At 38.6% G+C, this 23954-nt stretch overlaps 1 protein-coding gene across 2 annotated transcripts in view; it reads right to left on the bottom strand.

The window, feature by feature from the left end:
• Positions 1 to 23954, bottom strand: part of PRIM2 (DNA primase subunit 2) — a 316216-nt gene that overhangs the window by 32782 nt on the left and 259480 nt on the right. For both annotated transcript variants that reach the window (XR_012433693.1, XM_005552641.4), the window contains 2 exons: positions 17457 to 17583; positions 11034 to 11116 (listed from right to left, as the gene is read on the bottom strand). Coding sequence is in view for 1 of the 2 variants with exons in the window: in XM_005552641.4 (XP_005552698.3) it covers positions 11034 to 11116; positions 17457 to 17583 (210 nt within the window). In the remaining variant the exon portion in view is untranslated. The remainder of the gene's footprint in view (positions 1 to 11033; positions 11117 to 17456; positions 17584 to 23954) is intronic.

Here is a 23954-nt window from a genome sequence, read left to right on the forward strand (position 1 = left end):
TTATAGGTTACCTGGTGCTTCTGTCTCACCTGTCTCTGTCTTCTCTCTTCTTCTGTCTCACTTCTCTCTTCTGTCTCTGTCTCTTAAGATTCGTTCCTTCATCTTAACTTTGGATAACCTAATGACAATGTGCCTAGGCAAAGATCTTTTTGTAATGAATTTCTTGGGTGTTCTTTGTCCTTTTTTTTGAGACGGAGTCTCACTCTGTCACCCAAGTTGGAGTGCAGTGGCATGATGCTGGCTCACTGCAACCTCAGCCTCCTGAGTAGCTGGGACTACAGGCGTGTGCCACCACACCCAGCTAATTTTTTGTATTTTTAGTAGAGACGAGATTTCACTGTGTTAACCAGGATGGTCTCGATCTCCTGACCTCATGATCCACCTGCCTCGGCCTCCCAAAGTGCTGGATTACAAGTGTGAGCCACCATGCCTGGCCCTCTGCTTCTTATATTTGCATGTCTAGGTCTCTAGCAAGGCTAAGGAAGTTTTCCTCAATTATTCCCTCAAATATGTTTTCCAAGCTTTTAGAATTGTCTTCCTCTTCAGGAATACCGATTATTCTTAGGTTTGATAGTTTAACATAATCCCAAACTTCTTGGAGGCTTTGTTCATATTTTCTTATTCTTTTTTCTTTGTCTTTGTTGGATTGGGTTAATTCAAAGACCTTGTCTTCAAGCTCTGAATTTCTTTCTTCTACTTGTTCAATTCTATTGCTGAGACTTTCCAGAGCATTTTGCATTTCTAAAAGTGTATCCAAAGTTTCCTGAATTTTGTATTGTTTTTTCTTTTAGCTATCTATTTCATTGAATATTTCTCCCTTCACTCCCTGTATCATTTTTTGAATTTCCTTGTGTTGGGCTTTGCCTTTCCCTGGTTCTCTCTGATTAGCTTCACAACTAACCTACTGAATTCCTTTTCAGTTACATCAGGGATTTCTTCTTGGTTTGGATTTATTGCTGGTGAACTAATGTGATTTTTGGTGGGTGTTGATGAGCCTTGTTTTGCCATATTACCAGGGCTGGTTTTCTAGTTCCATCCCATTTGGGTAGGCTCTGTCAGAGGGAAGGTCTAGGACTGAATGCTGTTGTTCAGATTTTTGGTGCACAGGGTGTTCCCTTGATGTAGTACTCTCCCCTTGTCCTGTGGTTGTGGCTTTCTGTGAGCCGAACTGCAACGATTGTTGTCTCTCTTCTGGGTTTAACCATCCAGTGAATCTACCTGGCACCATGCTAGTACTGGGGATTTCTGCACAGTCCTGTGATGTGAGCCGTCTATGGGTCTCTCAGCCACGCATACCAGCGCCTGTTCCATTTGAGGTGGCGGAAGGTGCAATGAACTCTATGAGGGTTCTCAGTTTTGGTGATTTAATGCTCTATTTTTGTGCTGGTTGGCCTCTTGCCAAGAAGTGGCACTTTCCAGAGAGCATCAGCTGTAGTAGTGCAGAGACCGACCAGCAGTGGGCGAGGCCCTAGAATTCCCAAGATTATATGTCCTTTGTCTTCTGCTACCTGGGTGGGTAGGGAAGGACTGTCAGGTGGGGGTGGGGCTAGGCATGTTTGAGCTCAGACTCTCCTTGGGTGGGTCTTGCTGCAGCTGCTGTGGGGGATGGGGTGAGATTCCCAGGTCACTGGAGTTGGAGGATTATGGCTGCCTCTGCTGAGTCATGCAGGTTGTCAAGGAAGTGGGGGAAAGCCAGCAGCCACAGGCCTCACCCAGCTCCCATGCAAACTGCAGGGCTGGTCTCACTCCCACCATGCCCCCCAACAACAGCCCCAGATCTGTTTCCAGGCAGAGGGCGGGCTTGAAAACTTGCCCGAAGCTTTCACCTCCCAGAGTATTTGGGGTATCTCCTGGGTCCTGCAGGAGCAGTCCGCTTCCTTCAGGGAGTCTGAGGGTCCTCTCAGGATTGCTGGTTTGTTCCTGCAGTCGATCTGGAGCTAAAATTCACAATGCAAGCCTCCACGTGCTGCTCTGTCCGGAGCTGCAATCTAGTCCTGCCACCCATCTGCCATGATTCGTCTTATACACAATCTACAGATTCAGTGTAATCCCTATCAAAGTTCTAATGGCTGTTTTTGCAGAAATAAAAAAGTTGATCCTCAAATTCAAATGGAATTGCAAGGAGCTCCACATAGCCAAAATAATAGTGAAAAAGAACAAAATTGGAAGATTCATGCTTCCTGATTTCAAAACTCAATACAAGGTGCAGAAATCAAAACAGCGTGGTACTGGCTGGCATAAGGACAGATAGACCAATACAGTAGAAATTGATATTCCAGAAATTATCCCATACATCTATGTCCAATTGAGTTTTGACAAGGGTGCAAGACCATCAATGGGGAAATTGTCTCTTCAAGAAATAGTGTTAGAAAACTGGATATTCACAAGCAAAAGAATGAAGATAAACCCCTACGTCATACCATCTACAAAAATTAACTCAAAAGGAATCAATGACCTAAATATAAAAGCTAGAGCTATAAAACTTTTATACAAAGCCATAGATGTCAATATTCACAACCTTGAATTTGACTATAGATAATTATGACACTAAAAGCACAAGTAACAAAAGAAAACAAACTTCATCAAAATTAAAATCTTTTGTCCACCAATAGACATTAAGAAGTTGTTGACAAGAAAACCTACACATTAGGAGAACATATTTGCAAATCATATATCTATCTGATAAAAGTCTTATATCCAAAATATATCAAGAACTCTTAAACAAAAAGACAACCCAATTCAAAAATAGACAAAGGAATTGGATAGACATTTCTTCAAAGAACAAACACAAATGGCCAAAAAGCATATAAAAAGATGCTCAACATCATTAGTCATTAGAAAAATGCAAATCAAAACCACAATGAGATATCACTTCATACTTAAAAGGATAGTGTTAAGAAATGAATTGTGTCCCTCAAATAAAGATATGTTGAAGTCCTAACTCCAACTACCTAAAAATGTGATCTTATTTGGAAATAGGGTATTTACAGAGGTAATCAAAATGAGGTCATTAAGGTAAGCCTTAATCCAATATTACTGGTATCCTCCTAAAAACAGGAAACTAGACAAAGACAATGCACAGAGGAAGGATGGTGAGAAGACATAAAGGGAGGATGCCATGTGAAAATAAAGATAGAGATTGGAGTGATGCATCTACAAGTCAAAGATTGCCAACAAACCACCAGAAGCTGAGAAAAAGGCCTGGAACAGATTCTCCCTCACAGCTCTCAGAAGGAGCTAACCCTGCCAACACCTTGACTGCTGGCTTCCAAAACTGTGACATACAGTTTTAAAGTCACCCACTTGGTGAAAACAACTCAGTGTCCATCAAAGGATGAATGGATAAACAAAATGTGGTACAGAGATACAATGGAGTATTATTCAGCCATTAAAAAGAACAAAACACAAATGAACCTTGTAAACATGCTATATGAAGTAGGCAGACAGTGTATGATGCTATTTTATGAAATATTCAGAATAGGTAAATCCATAGAGATAGAAAGCAGATTACTGGTTTCTAGGGGTGGCAGGAGGTGATTGTTAATAGGTATGAAGTTTTCTTTGGGGGTGATGAAAAGGTTTGGAACTTGATAGAAATAGTAGTTGTAAAATATTGTGAAAGTACTAAATGCACTGAATTGTACACTTTAAAATACTTATTTGTATGTTATGTGACTTTCACCTCAATAAAAAAAGCAACCAGATCTTTTGAAAATATGTTACCATATATAATTTACATTTTGTGAATTATTCTCATCTTTATTTCACATTTGTCAGTGTTTCAAAAATGCATTATACATTTTCTTAAGTTTGGGTACATAAGAATTACCATTCACTTCACAGTGATGGCTTTCCATGAAAGAAGAAACCAAAAAGAATTTCAACTGAATTTAAAATAGAAAAATACTACAGAGAATCAGAACAATGTATTGTAAGAAACTTCAGCTTCAGTGTCAGGCACAGGTGTGAATTCTGGCCTTATCATATTAGTTCTATGGTTCTGAGCAGTTTCTTGCCTTCTCCAAACCTCAGCTTTCTCATCTATAAAACAGGGATAACGTAGTGGTGGGAATCAAACGAGATACAGTTTATTTGTGTAAAGCCTCCATCACAATGCTTGGCACAAAAATAAAACAAACTACCGTGGCTTCAAATTGTTCTATTTCCAGAGACAGATCAAGCACACATAAGAAAGAAAAACTATTAAGGAGTAACAGCATTCAGAGATTACAATAAAAGATGTTAACTTCATTGTGGCATATATTACAATGAACTACCACCTTTAGATTAGTCTGTAGGCAGTGATTATTATTTATTTATTAAGCTCTGTGAGAATTAAATATATGGCCATAAGTGATTTAGTATAACAAAAAGACAATTTTCCTATAAACTTTATGTACTGTTTATTTATTTTTGGAGAGACGGAGTCTTGCTCTGTCTTCCAGGATGGAGTATAGTGGCACAATTATAGCTTACTGTAACTATTACTAGGCTCAAGTGATCTTCCTGCTTCAGCCTCCCAGATAGCTAGAACTACAGGTGTGCACCACCACAACTGTTATTTTTATTATTTTTTTAAAGGCAGGGTCTCCCTATGTTGCCCAGGGTGGTCTCCAACTCCTGACTTCAAGCAATCCTCTCATCTTGGCCTTCCAAAGTGCTGGGATTATAGGCGTGAGCCATTGTGGCCAGCCCCAATTTTTCTATTAAAATAGGACATAGCACACTGTTATAAGTCTATGAAACAAAGTACAATTTGAAAATTTCATGTGCATCTTTCCACAACAGTAAAAAACTTCTTCAGAGAAACAAACCATTTAAGAACAATGAGATAGTTTACTGTCGACATTTTGAACACATATTCTTATTTTATTTATTTATTTTTTTTTTGAGACAGGGTCTCACTCTGTGGCCCAGGCTGGAGTGCACTGGCGCGATCATGGCTCACTCAATCCCCTGGGCTCAAGCAATCCAGCAATCCTCCTACCTCAGCCTCCTGCACAGCTGACACTACAGGTGCATGCCTCCATGCCTGGCTAATTTTTGTATTTTTTTTGTAAAGACTGGGTTTTGCCATGTTACCCAGGCTGGTCTCAAACTCCTGGGCTCAAGCAACCCATAGGCCTCGGCTTCCCAAAGTGCTGGGATTCAGGCATGAGCCACTGCACCCAGTTCTAAAATTTCTGTATCTCAAAATATATATATTTCTACCATAAAATTACAGGTTTTTAAAGGAAAAGCTGAAGTGGAAAATAAAAACTAAAAAACAAAAGTGTTTTTAGAATAATTAGAAACTTCAGACATCTAACTTAGGCAGAAACTATTGATAGATAGATATGATACCAAAACTAACAACACATTGAAAGGATTTTTAACTCACTGCCAATTTTGAAAGGAAATTAATGAAAGTAGTGAGATTAAAATGTACACCAATATTTTAAGGAGAAAAAGCTGAGGTACCAATAAGAAATGACCAATATAGATTGCATATCTATATATTATTCACTGGTCATCAGCTATGTATGCCTGAGAAATAATTTTCCAGTAGTCTTAAATTTCTGAACATTTTGCAAATAGAGGCAACAATGGCTTTTACTCCAGACTCCTTTTTCAAGGATGTTCATGTAACGCAGTGGTCTCCAACCTTTTCGGAATCAGGGACCAGTTTCATGGAGGACAATTTTTCCACGGGCCAGGGTGGGGAGGTGGTTTCAGGATGAAACTGTTCCAACTCAGATCATCAGACATTAGTTCGATTCTCATAAGGAGCACACAACCTAGACCCCTCGCATGCACAGTTCACAAAAGGGTTCGGGCTCCTATGAGAATCTAACATGGCCACTGATCTAACAGGAGGTGGAGCTCAGGCAGTAATGCTTGCTGGCCCTGGCTCACCTCCTGCTGTTCCTAACAGGCCATGGACCAGTACCAGTCCATGGCCCAGGGGTTGGGGACCTCTGATATAATGAACACCCCTGGAAGACAATAGTACCTTCCACTGGATTAAACAGGAGACATACGGCAGGAGAATTGCTTGAACCCAGGAGGTGGAGGTTGCAGTGAGCAGAGATCATGCCATTGCACTCCCGCCTGGGCAACAAGAGCGAAACTCTTTCTCAAAAAATTAATTAAAAATAAATAATAAAAAAGAGTGGACATACTTACTGTCCATAATAAAAAGTTCAGATTCCCTAAACTCAGGGTTTCTCTCCTCTAACACAAGCCACTGCATGTGCAGGTAGTACCTGGCCTTCATGTTGCTCTGTGGGAAGTAGGATTCAAGGAATGAATGCAAGAAAAGGCTGACATACTGCTATTGCTGGAATTGTCGTGTCTTCTGCCAGAATCCATAAAAGTGTGGCAGCTAAGTTCTTAGCTTGCAAGTAGGGTAAAATCTCAGATCCTTCACAGTCCCTAACATGGACCAGATACTGTGCTAGGTACTGGGAGCTCAGAGGGATAAGGGTTAGAATTTCATACCCATAACATAATTGTGGCTTTTATCACATTATTTACATTTGTAATGGATTTTGAAGACCTAGACTATGATCTACCTGGGTTACTACTTCATGTCTCCTGTTGTTGGGTAACATGTTCTACAGATGTTAACTAGGTAGAGTTGGTTGACAGTTAGGTAAAGTTGGTTAACAGTATTATTCAAGGCTTCTGTATCCTTCCTGACTTTCCGCCTGCTTGTTCTGTTAATTATTAAGAGGAGTGCTGAAGTCTCCAAATATAACTGTGGATTTGTCTAGTTCTCTTTTCAGTTCTCTGTTATTAATTCATGTATTTTGAAGCTATGTTGTTGGGGCATAAATATTTATAATTTTTATATCGTGTTGGTGAATTGACTGCTGTGTATTTCTCTTTTCGGGGAGGAGAGGGGAATAAATGCAGGGGTAACCATTTTCTTTGGCCATATTCTGTTTAATTGCTGTTTCTTAAGCTGGATACCAAGCTCATTAATTTTCAGTGATTTTGTAACACTATTAAGGTTAATTAAAAAGGAAAATGAAATGTGATCCTACAAGGATGCTTTGTAAAAAAAAAAAAAAAAAAAATCAGCAATGCCAGCTGAGTCACAATGATCCCTTTTCTGATCACCAACATTTTGATTACTTAAAACATCTATTTCTTGGCCAGGCGTGGTGGCTCACACCTGTAATACCAGCGCTTTGGGAGGCCAAGGCAGGCAGATCACCCAAGGTGAAACCTCATCTCTACAAAAATACAAAAATTAGCTGGGCATGGTGGAGGGTGCCTGTATTCCTAGCTACTCAGGACGCTGAGGCGGGAGAGTCACGTGAACCGGTGGTTGCAGTGAGCTGAGATCGCACCATTGTACTCCAGCCTGGAAGACAAGGTGAGACTCTCCCTCAAAAAAAAAAAAAAAAAAAAAAAATCTGTTTCCTATAGTTGAAGGTATCTTTTTCAAGTAGTTTTCTCTGAGATAAAAATAATCACATTGAGTTCTACCTTACGTACATTTTAATGATGTTTTTCTTAACTCTCATTCGATATTTTCATGTACACTTGGAGTTTTCAAGATCTAATTTGCACTCAGGCCAACCTGAAAAATTCAACTTTATCAAAATGTTTTACATGGAATTTTCATTCATTAACTCTCTGCCCTTTAGAATACAGTCCACCAGCTGCTTCACTTTAGTGAGATCCACTCAATAAAGACATCAAATAAAAGCAAAATATTATTTACAGCTTGCCCGCATGCACTATACATCTGTGTTCATCTCAGATAAAAGGTTACAATGCAGGTCTAAAGGGTAATGTGAAAATTACTAACCAGCATCAGCTAAGTAAGGGGTATACTTATGGATCAAGGGCAAATGGAGAAATACAGTGGAGTCAAAAGCAAAGAGTATACAAACATGGTCATTACTATTAACTATAAACATTAGTTTTCTTGAGATAATGTTAATATAGTAAGATTTTTTTTTAAAGGAGATTCTTTATGACTGCTAAAAAACACCTCTAATTTCTTCTAGATTCCCTATCACATTTGTTGGTGGTAGTTTCTAATATTTTCTATAACGAGAATATCATTCATAACCCCTTTACTCTCCAGCTGATGACCTTTATTTACAAGGAAGAGTAAGACCAGTTGATACACTCCATCAACTTCCCTTTGCTGTGTCTTAACTATTTCCTCTATATTCTCACATTGCTGAGGGGTATGCCTTTCTCTGTCACCATCCTTTGGTTCAAGTACATATCGTCCTTCCTCCAGTAAGTTACTTTTTCACTTGTGTCTTTTATTTGCCTCTCTCTGCATACTACCATGCACACTCTAGGATCCACCTCATACCTAAATATGCCCATTCACTCTTCCAACATTTTAAAAGCACCTAACAAGTGTAACTCATTGGATTACTATGAGACAGAAAGTTAAGTAAAAATCCAGTCCTCCTTTCAGGAAACTCACAAACTATTGGGAAAGATGAACAGGTAAACAAATCATTACAATCAAGGGTAACAAATGTTAAGAGCTAAAGGCATACAGTCATGGTATAAAGGAAAGAGAGCTTAATTCTGCTTGGTTAGAGAGAGATTTTCTTTCTTTTATATCTTCATCAAGCCCACCCCTCTCTGACAGTTCTTTTCTTCTCCTCTTCCTACAGATAGGTTCAGGTCTTAAACCCAGAAATGAACAATCCCATGATGCTTAAGCTAATACCACTCTAGCATCCCCTTTACTGGCACTATCTTTTTTCTTGAGACAGGGTCTCACTCCATTGTCAATGCTGGAGTGCAGTGGCATGATCACGGCTCCCTGTAGCCTCAACTTCTTGGGCTCAGGTGATTCTTCCACCCCAGCCTCCGGAGTAGCTGAGGCTACAGTTGCATGCCACCACACTCTGCTAAGTTCCTGTATTTTTTGTAGAGACAGGTTTTTGTAATGTTACCCAGGCTGGTCTTGAATGCCTGGGCTCAGCAATCTGCCTGCCTCAGCCTCCCTAAGTGCTAGCATTACAGGTACAAGCCCCTGCACCTGGCCTGACACATTTTTTGAAAAGGTTATTTACTGTCTTTCTTTCATTAATTTTTTAAGCAAGTATAATCTTGTTTTTGGTTTCCACCATTTTACTGACACCTCACCAAAGTCAAAGTCAAAGCATCCTCTCAGCGTATCCAACCACCTTTTCTCAGTTCTCTTCATGAAAAAAATCTTTGCTACAGGGACTCTGTGGAACTTACTCTCTTCTCAAAGTTTTCTCCTTGACTTTTGTGATACTTCACTTCCCTAATGTATTTTCTCCCTCTCTCCCCATTTCTGTTCAGTCTTCATTGATCCCACCTCCTTTTAATGCTTGACAGAGAGAAGGACTGGCCAAGATTACAATTTTGAAACACAGCTTTTGACTCCCTACCTCTTCTCTCTCCCAGCAAACTCATGATAATAAGCTCTAAAGTAGAGTGGAGTTCAGGAAAAAAAAAAAAAAAAAAAAAAAAAATTAAGAGTCAGAAACTCTGGCTTCAATTTTTGGTTCTACCACTGACTTCCTACCTATGCATCATGGCATGTCACATCCTAGGACTCCATAAAAGAGAATGGCCTTCTCCCTATGCTACAATTCTAACTGAAAAGACCATCAGATTTCTAGTTCTAAATTTCCTCATGCCCCAAACCCACATTAATGCCATTTAAATGCAGACATAATATGCTAACATAGATATGTTAAGAACTTGTATTGTTTTCAAAAAGGTGATTATTTACAATTGCTAAAAAAAAAAAAAAAGGTCAATAATTCTTTATTTCCAGATTCCCTATCAAATTTGTTAGCAGCAGTTTTTAACCACTAAAATTAAGTCACTCAAACCAAAACCAACTATACTTCCTTTAAGTTACCTATTAGTATTTATGTATTGGTGCCGCCATTATCCTAAGCTTGAAATCCTAATACGCCTCCAGTCTTTCATTTGTGCATTCTCTCTCCCTAATTCCCAACCTTAGTGCAAGGCCTAATTCAAAGGGCATCTCTTCCATAAAGGGTTCCTTGACCTCTTCAGCTGGTTATAATCTTTCCCTCATCAGAAGACCAAAGACAGTCTATGTGTACCTCTCATGACACTTGGTTTATGTTTTTTCTTTGTTTTCAGACACTGGTTTTGTGAGAGCAGGATTTACATCTGATTCTTCCTTGCATACCCCATGGCACCTTGAACACTGCTTTGCTCGAAGTACTAAAAAACTGTGCAAGTTTTGTTATCTGTTATCTGAACTTTGGACACAGAAGAAGCAGTAAAGTTGTCTAGAGTAATGATTTTCTTTAAATAAAAATAACAATTTAAACATGTATGATGATTTAGATGTTCTAACTCTAAAATACATAATGTTCTTCTTAAGCTAAGGAAGCAGAAGCTCTTCCCCAATTCCTTCAAAATTCCAGTAAACTTGAAAGCACACTATAGAAAATAGTCTTTGCTATGTCACAATGTTAATTTTTTTAAGGTAGACTGACTAAAAAATGTAGTCTTTGACATTTGGTTTCACAATTTGAGCATTTCCATTGTTCACAAGACAAAGTATTTTGACAAATGATTAGGTCCACCATTAGAAGTGTAGATGAAACACAGCAGTAACTGATGCCTATCAGAACTTTCAGCCAGTACGTACTACATTATCGTCTGCTCAGAAAGCAATTTCCCAAAATGAAATATGCTGTCATTAATTTTCAGCTTCATTAATAAGCTTCCATGCATTGCTCAAAAATTTTATTTTTAAAGATGTAGTCCTCAGTTGAGACAGTAAAACAAATTGAGGTGGGGGGGAAGATTTCCAGCTTCCTTTATGATTAGGAAAAATAAAAACGCAGCTTAGCAGACAGAAGAACTAGAATTTCCAAAGAGTCTAAACCGGGTAAGTCAAGGTTTTAACTTAATTCGTCTTGAAGATAAGATGTCTGGTGTGAGGCCTGACAAGTAGTACACAGCATCACTGCAAGAACATTAAATAAAACCAAGAGATCTGTCTGAGGCCTCGTTACTGCAGATACAGGGAGAAGAATATGACCTACCTGGCTTATCCCTCCAGGAGAGATCTTGTATGACTGCAACTTTTGCTTCAGCAGCTCTGGATCACTGTGACGGAATGGGCACCCTGACAACAGAAAATAAGCCAGCACACAAACAAGGTTATTTACCCACAACTTAGTACAATACCACACTTGAGAGACCATCTAAGCTCCTCTTAATTGTCTAACAGTTTATTAATAAAAAAGGTAATTGCCCATGGGTACAACTGCTTTCCTCTTTTTATCTAAATGATTACTTAGCTATATGGTTATCAGGGCACTCCAGGCTCAAGAGTTACATAAAACATTGCAGCATTCTCAGGCTAAGATGTCCATTCAAACAGGAAGAGGGAAAACAACTTTAATTACACTCCTTGCTAACAAGCACAAATAATCACAAATTAGCTGCATAATAGTTTATTTTAAAACTTTATACAATCTTCTTATATTCTAGTCTAAAAATTATGTAAAAGGCATATGAGAGAAGGTAGATAATGTAAATAAAATGAAAAACATGCAAACTCTGAGAAAGAAAAAAATTCAACATCATTTTCAAATGTAAATTACATGCCTATTTCCTAAAGCGTAGAATCTATAAAAATGTAAAAGAATCATGGATGGAAATCAGATGAAAAAATAAACTATTTCATAGAAAAACAACTTATAGTGGATACATGTCATCTCTATATTATTTCATGAAAAATAAAGATAGACCACTAGAAATATTCACATAAACAAGAATACAGAAGAATTTGAAATATAAAAGTTGTTTTAGGACAAAATCTAGAAAATTTTAGATATTTTAATAAGAAACTGCAATGGTAAGTCAAAATACTTATTAAAAATTTAATACAGAAAAGTCTTTTTTTTTTCAGTCATACAGATGATAGATCTGTAAGTTAATTAGAAATAATTGTGCATTTTTCATGAATTAGAAAATCTAGAGGAAATGACTAAGTTCCAGGAAACACACAACCTTCCGAGACTGAAGTAGGAAGAAAGTGAAAATCTGAACAGACCAATAATGATGTCTGAAACTGAATCAGGAATAAAAAAACCTATAAACCAGAAAAAGCCCTGGACCAGGTAGATTCACGGCCAAATTCTACTAGATGTACAAAGAAGAATTGGTACCAATCCTACTAAAACTATTCCAAAAAAATGAGGAGGGGGGACTCCCCACATTAACTCAATTTATGAAGCCAGCATCACCCTGACACCAAAATCTGGCTGAGACACAATGAAAAAAAGAAAACTTCTGGCCAATATCTCTGATGACCATAGAATCAAAAATCCTCAACAAAATACTAGCAAACTGAATCCAGCAGCACATCAAAAAGCTAATTCACCATGATCAAATAGGCTTTATTTCTGGGATGCGAGTCTGACTCAACATATGCCAATCAATAAAAGTGATTCACCACATAAACAGAATTAAAAACAAAAACTGTATTTTCTCAATAGAATGAAAAAGCTTTCAACAAAATCCAATATCCCGGCCAGGTGCGGTGGCTCACGCCTGTAATCCCAGCATTTTGGAAGGTTGAGGTGGGCGGAACACAAGGTCAAGAGATCGAGACCATCCTGGCTAACATGGTGAAACCCTGTCTCTACAAAAAATATAAAAAATTAGCTAGGCATGGCGGCAGACCCCTGTAGTCCCAGCTACTTGGGAGGCTGAGGCAGGAGAATGGCGTGAACCTGGGAGGCAGAGCTTGCAGTGAGCCAAGAGCGCGCCACTGCATTCCAGCCTGGGCAACAGAGCGAGACTCCGTCTCAAAAAATAAATAAATAAATAAAAATAAAACATCCAATATCCCTTCATGATAAAAACCCTCAAAAAACTAGACACCAAAGGAATATACCTCAAAATAATAAGAACTATCTATGAGAAACCCACAGCCAACATCATACTGAATGGGCCAAAGCTCAAACCATTCCCCTTGAGAATGGGAACAAGACAAGGATGCCCACTCTCACCACTCTTACTCAAAATACTACTGGGAGTCCTACCCAGAGCAATTAGGCAAAAGAAAGAAAGAAAAGATCCAAATAGGAAAAGAAGTCAAACTATCTTTGTTTACTGATGATATGATTCTATACCTAGAAAACCCTAAAGAATGCACCAAAAGGCTCCTAGAATTAATAAATGACTTCAGCAAAGTTTCAGGATACAAAATTAATATACAAAAATCAGTAGTATTTCTTTTTTTTGAGACAGAGACTCACTCCGTCACCCGGTACAGTGGTGCCATCTCAGCTAACTGCAACCTCTGTTTCCTGAGTAGCTGGAATTACAGGCGCACGCCACCATGCCTGACTAATTTTTGTTCTACTTTTTAATTTTAGTAGAAATGAGGTTTCACCATGTTGGCCAGGCTGGTCTTGAACTCCTGACCTCAAGTGATCTACCCGTGTTGGCCTCCCAAAGTGCTGGGATTACAGGCATGATCCACCACACCCGGCCTTAAAAATCAGTAGCATTTCTATATACCAACAATGTTCAAGCTGAGAGCCAAATCGAAAACACAACTCTGTTTACAGTAGCCACCAAAAAATAAATAAATAAAATATTTAGGAATACATCTAAGCGAGGAAGTGAAAGATCTCTACAAGGAGAACTACAAAACGCTGCTGAATGAAATTAGAGACAACACAAACAGAAAAACATTCCATGCTCATGGACTGGAAGAATCAGTATCATTAAAATGGCCATAGCACCCTAAGTAATGCACAGATTCAATGCTATTCCTATCAAACCACCAATGTCATTTTTCACAGAATAAGAAAACAACTATTCTAAAATTCATATTGAACTAAAAAAGAGCCTAAATGACCAAAGCAATCCTAAGCAAAAGGAACAAAGCCAGAGGCATCAGGCCAGGCGCGGTGGCTCACGCCTGTAATCCCAGCACTTTGGGAGGCTGAGGCGGGCAGATCATGAGGTCAGGAGATCGAGACCATGGTGAAACCTCGTCTCTACTGAAAATACAAAAAAATTAGCCAGGCATGGTGGCAGGCGCCTGTAGTCTCAGCTATGCAGGAGGCTGAGGCAGGAGAGTGGCGTGAACCCGGGAGGCGGAGCTTGCAGTGAGCCGAGATGGCGCCACTGCACTCCAACCTGGGCCACAGAATGAGACTCCGTCTCCAAAAAAAAAAAAAAAGCCAGCGGTATCACTCTACCTAACTCCAAACTATACTATAAGGCTATTGTAACTCTACCTAACTCCAAACTATACTATAAGGCTATTGTAACCAAAACAGCATGGTACTAGTACAAAAACAGACACATAGACTAATGAACCAGAATAGAGAATCAGAAGTAAGACAGCATACCTACAACTATCTGACCTTCAACAAAGTCAATAAAAATAGGCAATGGAGAAAGGACTCCCTATTCAATAAATGAGTTAGAATAACCAGCTAGCAGAGAGATGAAAATTCTAAGAATAAAAAAGAAATGCTAGTGATCAAAAAGACTGTAACAGAAATGAAGAATGTCTTCAATGGGTTCATCAGTAGACTGGACATGGCTGGGGAAAATCCTTGGATCTTGTGGATATGACAAATAGAAACTTCTGAAACTAAAAAACAGAGAAAAAAGACAAAAAAAAAAACAAAAACAAAAACAAAAATAAACCACACACACAATACCCAAGAACTGTGGGACAACTATAAAAGGTAGAATGCGTGTGTAACTGAAATCCCAAAAGGCGAAAAAAGAGAGAAAAGAACAGAAGCATAGATGGGGAGAAAACATTTGCAAAAGACAAATCTGATAAAATACTGTTCTGCAAAATATACAATGAACTCTCGAAATTCAGCAATAAGAAAATGGCCTGATTTTAAAACAGGCAGAAGACTTGAATAGACATTTCACCGAAGAAGATATGCAGAAGCCAAGTAAGCTTATGAAAAGACTTCAACATAATGCCAGTAGGGTACTGTAAATGGAAACAACAAAGAAATACCACTACACATCTATTAGAATGGCCAAAATCCAAAACATGACACCACCAAAAGCTGGTACGAATTTGCAGTGACAAGAACTCTCATTCATTGCTGGTGGGAATGAAAAATGGTACAGCCACTGTGCCACTTTATGATACAGTAATCATGTGACTTCGTATTAACCCAAATGAAATGACTACTTCTATCTACATAAAAACCTGCACACAGATATTTACAGCAGGTTATTCATAATTGCCAAAACTTGGAAGCAACCAAGATGTCCTTCACAAGGTCAATGAATAAATAATCTGTGTACATATAGACAATGGGATATCATTCCGTGCAAAAAATAAATCCATTAACAAGCCATGAAAAGACATAAAGGAAACTTAAATGCATGTTACCAAGTTCAGAAGTCAATTTGAAAAGGCTATATGCCGTATGATGACATTCTGTAAAAAGGTGCAACTATGGAGACAGTTAAAAGATCAGTGGTTGCCAGAGACCAAGGAAGAAAAGGATGAATAGGTAAAACACAGGATTTTTATGGCAGTGCAACTATTCTGTAGAATACTACAATGGTAGATACATGCCCAAACCCATGTGATATACAGCACCAAGAATTCACCCTAATGTAAACTATGGACTTTGGATGATGATGATGTGTCAATGTAGGTTCATCGATTGTAATACATACATGCACCAGTGTGGTGTGGGATACTGACAACAAAGGAGGTTGTGCATGTGTTGGGGTGTGGAAGTACATGGGAACTCTGAACTTCCCACATGATTTTGCTGTGAACCTAAAACAGCTCTAAAAAATTAAGTTTATTACTTTTTTAAAAAGGGATAAGTAAATGTTTCCAACAAATAATGAGTTCATTGAGTGTTAAGTATAATATTTCTTGACTGACAGAGTTGAACTTAGAAACAAAATAATAACAGAATGCACTGGGATAACAAGATACAACTTAACAGAAATAAAGTTTTGCATTTAAGCTAATGAAAACCAACTAATTAAGAGACAAATGCTAGAACCTGGAAATTTGCAGACAAATCCCTGGGAGTTTTACTTGGCCACAAGCTTAATCATAAGTTGACTGTCTGATATGGCTGCTAGGCTAAAAAAAAGCTTCAGGCTTCCTCAACAGAAGTATCTGGATCCATGGCTTTCAAACTTTAGAAAACATAAAACTCACCCAGTGTACTTGCAAATAAAGTTTGATTTTATATGACTGAGGGTGAGCCCTGAGAATCTGCATTTCTAAAAAAGCACCTCAAGGGACTCTGACATAAGTGATAAAAACCACTCAATATATATTACCAGGCCGGGTTGGGTGGCTCACGCCCATAGTCCCAGCACTTTGGGAGGCCAAGGCAGGCAGATCACCTGAGGCCCGCCAGCCTGGCCAACATGGTGAAACCCCATCTCTACTAAAAATACAAAAAATTAGCCGGGCATGGTGGCGGGTGCCTGTAATCCCAGCTACTCAGGAGGCTGAGGCAGGAGAATTGCTTGAACCCGGGAGGCAGAGACTGCAGTGAGCTGAGATCGCGCCATTGCCTCCAGCCTGGGCAACAAGAGCGAAACTCCGTCTCAAAAAAAAAAAAAAAAAAAAAAAAATCATCTGTATCTACATCTATCTATCTATCTATCTATCTATCTATCTATCTATCTAATCTATCTATCTATCTAACTAGTGCTGGCCACTTCTTCAGCTATTAAACTAATGAATGTATAGGTATTTTTTAATGACTTGGACACATGGAATATCTTTCTAAAAATACTGTTTATGATTATTTGATCTTTAACAGCCCGAAAGTATGCAGTCTTTTAAAAAGTGTTTAAGATTCTAAAACAAAAGGAAGTTTTGATACATATTGTAGTAAGCTTTGATAATCCAGAAAATTTACTGATATGAACCGTTAAATCATTCTTGGACATACCAGACAAACGAGATGTTCTGTTTTTCTTTTTAAATAACTCGCAAATTGATAGTTATGGCTGATACCACTTAATCTTTATTGGTTAATCAGCTGATGGTGATAAGAAAAAAACCTCACACTTTTCCTTAGTAGTTAGCCTTTGGAAAATTAATGAATCTACCATTCCAAAATTAGAATATTCTAATTTCAAAACCCTTTGTAAAACTTCTATCAGCCCTCTAAGACACTTGCAGAACACTGCAGAAGATGAGGGAGACAGAGAACAGCAGGAAGGAGGAAAGAGAGAACTGAAAAGCCTAATCCAGCACAAACTGAAGTGCAGCTGAATGAATTTCTCTTGCCTGACCTAGTTCAGCAATAAGACAAATTGCTCTAAGAGTGATGGAGCTCTAGCTTGACAGTGATGACTGACATAAGCTACAAACTAGCTCCTGACAGTAATGCAAAAAGCCACTACATTATTTCAGGGTTTCCAACAGAGCTCTTGGATTTCTGTACTTGGACAACATATCCAGTGGAGGCACTTACCATGATAATCCCCTTGGCTTGGTGGATTGGATAGAATAATCTTCAAACAACTGAAAGGTGTATAGTCTGTCCTCTTGCCTTCCTTTCCAAAGCTATGACGGATGTTGTAAGAGTAACCTTTATCAAACTGATTGGGAGAAAATAGAAAAAGAGACAAAGTCAGCCAATGATTATACTAGTGAGGTCAGCAAAGCAAGCTAAAATCAAAGAATGCAAAGTGATATTTTCTAGAATAAATTCAGCATTCATGGGCAGATGTACATTCATACCATATATATCATTTAAGTCCTTTATGATACAAATAATTTCTTTTTTAAAAAAAGGTGCAAAACTTATAGAAAACAAATTTCTCAGGTAGAAGACAGCTAATGTTATCTATATGTTTAAAGATAAAGAAAATATTTTCCTGAGAAGAATAATCGATTTGTCCTTCTTAGCTTGATTCCAAAGATTATACTAGAAGAAAACCAGTTTAGCCTCTTTTCTATCCACCTTCTCCTAATTCTCCCTGAATTCCCATATCTATCCATTCTACTTCCTAAATGCCTATTAAAATAGTTAATCCTAGGCCAGGTGCAGTGGCTCATGCCTGTAATCCCAGCACTTTAGGAGGCTAAGACAAGAGGATCGCTTGAGCCCAGGAGTTCAAGACCAGCCTGGGCAACATAGTGAGACCCCATCGCTACAAAAAAAATTTTAAATTAGCTGGGTGTGGTGGCATGCACCTGTGGTCTCAGCTACTCAGGAGCCTGAGGGAGAATTATCGATTGGGCTGTAGGGTTGAGGCTGCAGTGAGCCACGATTGTGCCACTGTACTTCAGCCTGGGCAACACAGTGAGATCCTGTCTCAAAATTATAATAATAATAATAATAATCATCATCATCATCATCCCTTCCTCTGGATTTCCACTATACAAAGTAGTCAAGAAATGCTTAATGAATGAAGTACTACAACTGCCTCCTACCCAGAATCCTTGCCTCCATGTTCATAAAACAAGCTAATGGGACAGAACAGACGTTGAATTGGGTCACACAGGAGAACAAAAGGAACCAGCATATAATGAAAAGTGAACAGGTGCCAGGCATTTTGCTAGGAGCTTTTAAAAGTGTAATCCCATTTAATCATTTAGATCATCACAACTCCTCTATGATGCTACACTTGAGAAAACCGAAGTTCAAAGAATGAAGCAATGTGATGTACAACAGTTATTAAATGGTAGACATGTACAGACAAGTCTGATTCCAAAGCCCATGTTCTTTCCATAATACCACACTTTCTTAGTAATAAGAAATAAGACATTTAAAAATAGTAGCTTCCAGTTAAATCTTTTTAGGACATAACTTCTCTCAGACTCCATTTTAAATGACACTTCGTTTTGAGGTCTAAAATCAGAAGCAATCTCTTCTTCCCACTTATTTCAATAGCATTTTACCTATACTTATACCTATACTTTTCTAGAAGATTTATCTTCATATTTGATTTTTATGGCACTTTACTTCTTTTATGACACATTATCATGCTACTTTCTATTAATCACATATTCACATAGGTGATTAGTTCTTCCAGGACCATAAACTCTTTGAGGTAAGATCTGTCTATTGGATCTTTGCACCCACCTCAGTACCAGCATGCATGGAGGAAAAAATGTGAAGTACTCCTTTGTCTACTACAGCATTAGGAAGGCTATCATCCCATTATTCTGCTTCCATTAAATGTTTTCCAATGCCTGATGGTTGGTGACTTCTTAAATTTAATTTTTAATTTTTTTTTAGAGATAGAATATTGCTCTGTTGCCCTGACTGGAGTGCAATGCCATGATCATAGCTCACTGTAGCCTCAAACTCCTGGGCTCAAGTGATCTTCCCAACTCAGCCTCCTGGGTGACTGGGACTACAGGTGTGTGTCACCAGACAGGGTCCTGCTATGTTGCCCAGGCTGGTCTCAAACTCCTGGCCTCAAGCAATCCTCCCACCTTGGCCTCCTAAAGCCCTGGGATTGCAGATGTGAGTCACTATGCCAGGCCCTTGGTTGATGATTTTCTAATTCCACTACTACGTGACACTCATCTGGCACAACAACCCATACCCCATTGGTCAACCAAAAGCAGACAATGTACCTTTGACAAGATATCTGGCAAGAGGTAATATTCAATACGGGTAGAATCTTGGACAAAAATCTAACGTTCCTGGGAAAGAGGTAGGGGTTAGGGTAGGTGTCCCATGTTAAGTGGTCATTTGGGCAAAAACTACAAATCTAAAACCAAGTATCTAAAATGTATGGCAAATGACTGATGTAGCAAAAAATTTATCTTCTACTCTGAAAAAAATACATGTTTGTTTAAAAGACAAACCTTGCCACTTTTATACTGGAGCACAATCTTAAACTACCACTCAGTGATCTCTCAAGGCTGTCACAAACAGAATGATCAGAAGCTGTGAGTGGCTGTGGAGCACGTCAAATGTTCCTACATGATGCTTTAAGCAACACTTGTTAAATAGTGAGAAGCCAGATTGCTCAAATAACAAGTCATTTTCAAAGGGCAAAATCTTCAAGGCTCTCAGCCTAATAATTAGAGTGAAAGAGCTTATAGTTTTTACTGCCATGATTCTTTAACTTATAAAATGGATACTCTAGAAAGCTTACAGAATGATTACTTGGCAATTTTTCATACATGAAATTACTAAGCATAACACCAAAAAGTGTCATGTAGATAGGAATAAAACTAAAACAGATTATTTTGAGTTTATAAATAATTATACATATTGGCAATGAACTAAAACTTAAATACAAAAGGTGGGCAGGCCGTATTTTGGAAAGCAGGTAAATCCCCCCTCTTTTAAGTGATCGCAAGACACTTCAGAGTTGCCCTTTGCTTGCTTTCTCTGGGCTCATACTAAGAGCAACACACATAGAGTAGGCTTTTTAAAGATCCCAGGCTTTGGGGGCAGAGAAACCTGGGAAAGAATCCCTGGCCTGTCCACTTATAAAGGGTGTTACTTCAATCCTCAATTTTCCTAATCTATAGGGACAGTAATATTAATGCATTAAATTGCTATGAAGATTAAATTAAATTAAAACATTAAGCAGAGTACCTGTCACATCCTTTGTTCTCAATAAATATTAGCTGCTATTGGTGAGGGAGAAAAAGGAAAACATTTTGGTGTCCTAATTTAAACACTGACTATGCAACTGCAAAAGACTTCTATTTCCTAGTTTAAACACTGACTGTGCTACTGCAAAAGACTTCTACTTCAGTAGATATTAACTGAACCTTTACCTAAAGGTTTAGGGAGGATAAAAGACTCACTGAACTATTCAATTACATTTCTAATCATCTTAAAATGTCCCCCTTCTTCCAACTCCTATCCACAACTCTAAGTATTCATACAAACTGGCTCAAATGTCACTTCCTCTGTGGAATCTTCCCAAGCACCCAAGGCAGAAGACGTTGCTTCCTCAAAAGAATGCACAGCAGCAGTTTGTACAGTGCTGTACTTTTCTTGTTGCAATGGAATTTATTTTTGTATTTATCACTTCTACACTAGGAATGCTGTTAAGGGCAGGGACTTGGTTGTGTACTCATCATAGCATGCCCACTCGGTATCTGATAAAACATCTGCTCATAGGAGGTGCTCAATAACCTTCACTTGAATGAAAGAGCAAATAAGTGGTAGCTGGCTGGAAAGATGAATGTATAAATATGCTTCAAGGGATTTTAACTTATCAGGATTAAATAACTTCAAAAACTTGCCAAATCATTGCAAGTTTACACTGTTGTGCTATTTTGTTCTTCTGGATAGCTTTTCTTCTTCACTGTAACAACAACAACAAAGACTGAAAAAGTTTAAATGATGCCCTTTATAGAGTATAGTGGATACATTAAAAGATAGTAAAATAATAAATTTTATTTTCTTCCAAAAACTGGCTCAGTATAGTGGGACTGGGCCATCCAATACTTCAAGAGAATCAGAAAGAGAGTCAGAATAAGAGATAGGAAAATATCTTGCTATTTTTTGTGTGAGATCTTTAAATTTGACATTATAACTGAAATATAGTGAAATGCACACATCTTAAGTCTATAGGATGATCAGTTTGGGCAAGTGACTATATGTATACAACCCACACCCCTACCAGAAGATAGAACATTTCCATCAACCTGTAGAACTCCCTCTTGCTTCTTCTCAGTCAACATTCCCCTCCCTCCACAACCAGAAGCGACTACTGATCTGATTTTTGTCACCACAGATTAGTTTTAGCTATTCTATAACTTTGTATCAATGGAATCACACAGTATAAAGTATTTGTGTCTGGCTTCTTTCATGTCCTTTAATGCTTCTGAGATTTATCCTTGCCATTACATGTATCAGCAGTTTGTTCTTGTTTATTGCCGAGTAGTGTTCTACTGTATTGATATACCAGATCGCTTGTCTGGGCCCTTGCTGATGGACACCTGGAGATGTGATATTGTGATACAATAAGAAATGTGTATTTGATCCCTGCTCCTGGTTCCTCGCAGAGAGTTCCCAAAACTCTTGTAATTTCCTGAGCAAGAGGGATGCTAGGTGCATCTTCTGTTCTAATATTTGGTCTGTGGCCCAAGTTTCTGACAGAGTTGCTAATCCCTTGGAACTTCCTGGGTATTGATAAGAGTATCTTTTGTTCTAATGAGGTGACTCTTGGTGGGCTTCTGGATGGGGGCTGGTCACCAGAAAGACCAAGCCATAATTAGAAGCCTGGAACTTTCAACAGCACTATCCCATCCTCCAGGAAAAGGAGGGGGCAGGAAAACGAGTTAATATGTGCTCAACCTATGTGATGAAACCTCCATAAAAATCCCTAAACTGACTGTAAACTAGTTCAACTGTTGTGGAAGACAGTGTGGCGATTCCTCAAGGATCTAGAACTAGAAATACCATCTGACCCAGCAATCCCATTACTGAGTATATACCCAAAGGATTATAAATCATGCTGCTATAAAGACACATGCACACATATGTTTACTGCGTCACTATTCACAATAGCAAAGACTTGGAACCAACCCAAATGTCCATCAGTGATAGACTGGATTAAGAAAATGTGGCACATATACACCATGGAATACTATGCAGCCATAAAGAAGGATGAGTTCATGTCCTTTGTAGGGACATGGATGAAGCTGGAAACCATCATTCTCAGCAAACTATCGTAAGGACAGAAAACCAACACCACATGTTCTCACTCATAGGTAGGAATTGAACAATGAGAACAGTTGGACACAGGGTGGGGAACATCACACACTGCGGCCTGTCGTGGGGTAGGGGGTGAAGGGGGGGAGGGGGGAGGGATAGCATTAGGAGATATATCTAATGTAAATGACGAGTTATGGGTGCCGCACACCAACATGGCACATGTATACATATGTAACAAACCTGCACATTGTGCACATGTACCCTAGAACTTAAATTTTAAAAAAAAAAAACCCTAAACTACAGGGTTTGGAAAGCATCTGGGATGCCGAAGACATGGAGGTGATGGGAGGGTGGAACACCCAGAGAGGGCATGGAAGGTCCATGCCGCTTCCCACATATCTTACCCAGAGTACTTCTTTGGCTGTTCACCTGTATCCCTTAAAACATCCTTTATAATAAACTGATAAATGTAAGCATTTCCCTGAGTTCTGTGAGCTGCTCTCGCACATTACTGAACCTGAGAAGGGGCTGTGGTAACCTCCCACTTGTGGCCAAACTGGTCAGAAGTTGTGGTATTCTGGGAACGAACCTATTGCTTGCAATTGGTATATGAAGCAGGGCACAGTCTTGTGGGACTGAGCTCTTAATCCATGAGAGATCTGCATGAGTTCTAGTTAGTGTCAGCAGTGAACTGAATATAGGCTATCCGGCTAGTGTCAGAGAATTGGTCAGTGTGAGAAAAATCCACACATCTGGTCAGTATACTCTCTGTGTTGAGAGTATAGTAGGAGAAAACTGGTTTTTCCCTACCATACACACTCGGCTTCTACAGTTTTTGGCTATTCTCAATCAAGTGGCCATGAACATTCTTACATACAGCTTTTGTAGGTATACATTTTCATTTCTCTGGGATAAATACATAGCAGTGGAATTGCTGCCCAAAATTTTTGAGAGTAGTTGTACTATTTTATACCTCCACCAGCAATCACTGAGAGTTCTGCATTCTCCCCAACATTTTATAAATCTTGTTAATTTTAGCCATTCTAGTGGGTAAGCAGTGGTATCTCACTTTGCATTTCCCTGACGACTAATGATGATGAGCACTTTTTCATGTGCTTTTTGACTAGTGATATTCCTTATTTTATGAAATATCTGTTCAAATCTTAAAATTTTGATTGCCTTCTTTTAATTATTTAAATATTGATTTAAAATTTTTAAATGTTGATTGCCTTCTTTTAATTATTCCCTTATTTATATATTCTGGACACAAGCCCTTTGTCAAACATAACTGTAACAAAGGCTTATCTACTTGATGTTATCGTCTGATGA

The sequence above is a fragment of the Macaca fascicularis genome, chromosome 4 (assembly GCF_037993035.2).
Source record: "Macaca fascicularis isolate 582-1 chromosome 4, T2T-MFA8v1.1".
In the NCBI taxonomy this organism is placed as follows: Eukaryota; Metazoa; Chordata; class Mammalia; order Primates; family Cercopithecidae; genus Macaca; species Macaca fascicularis.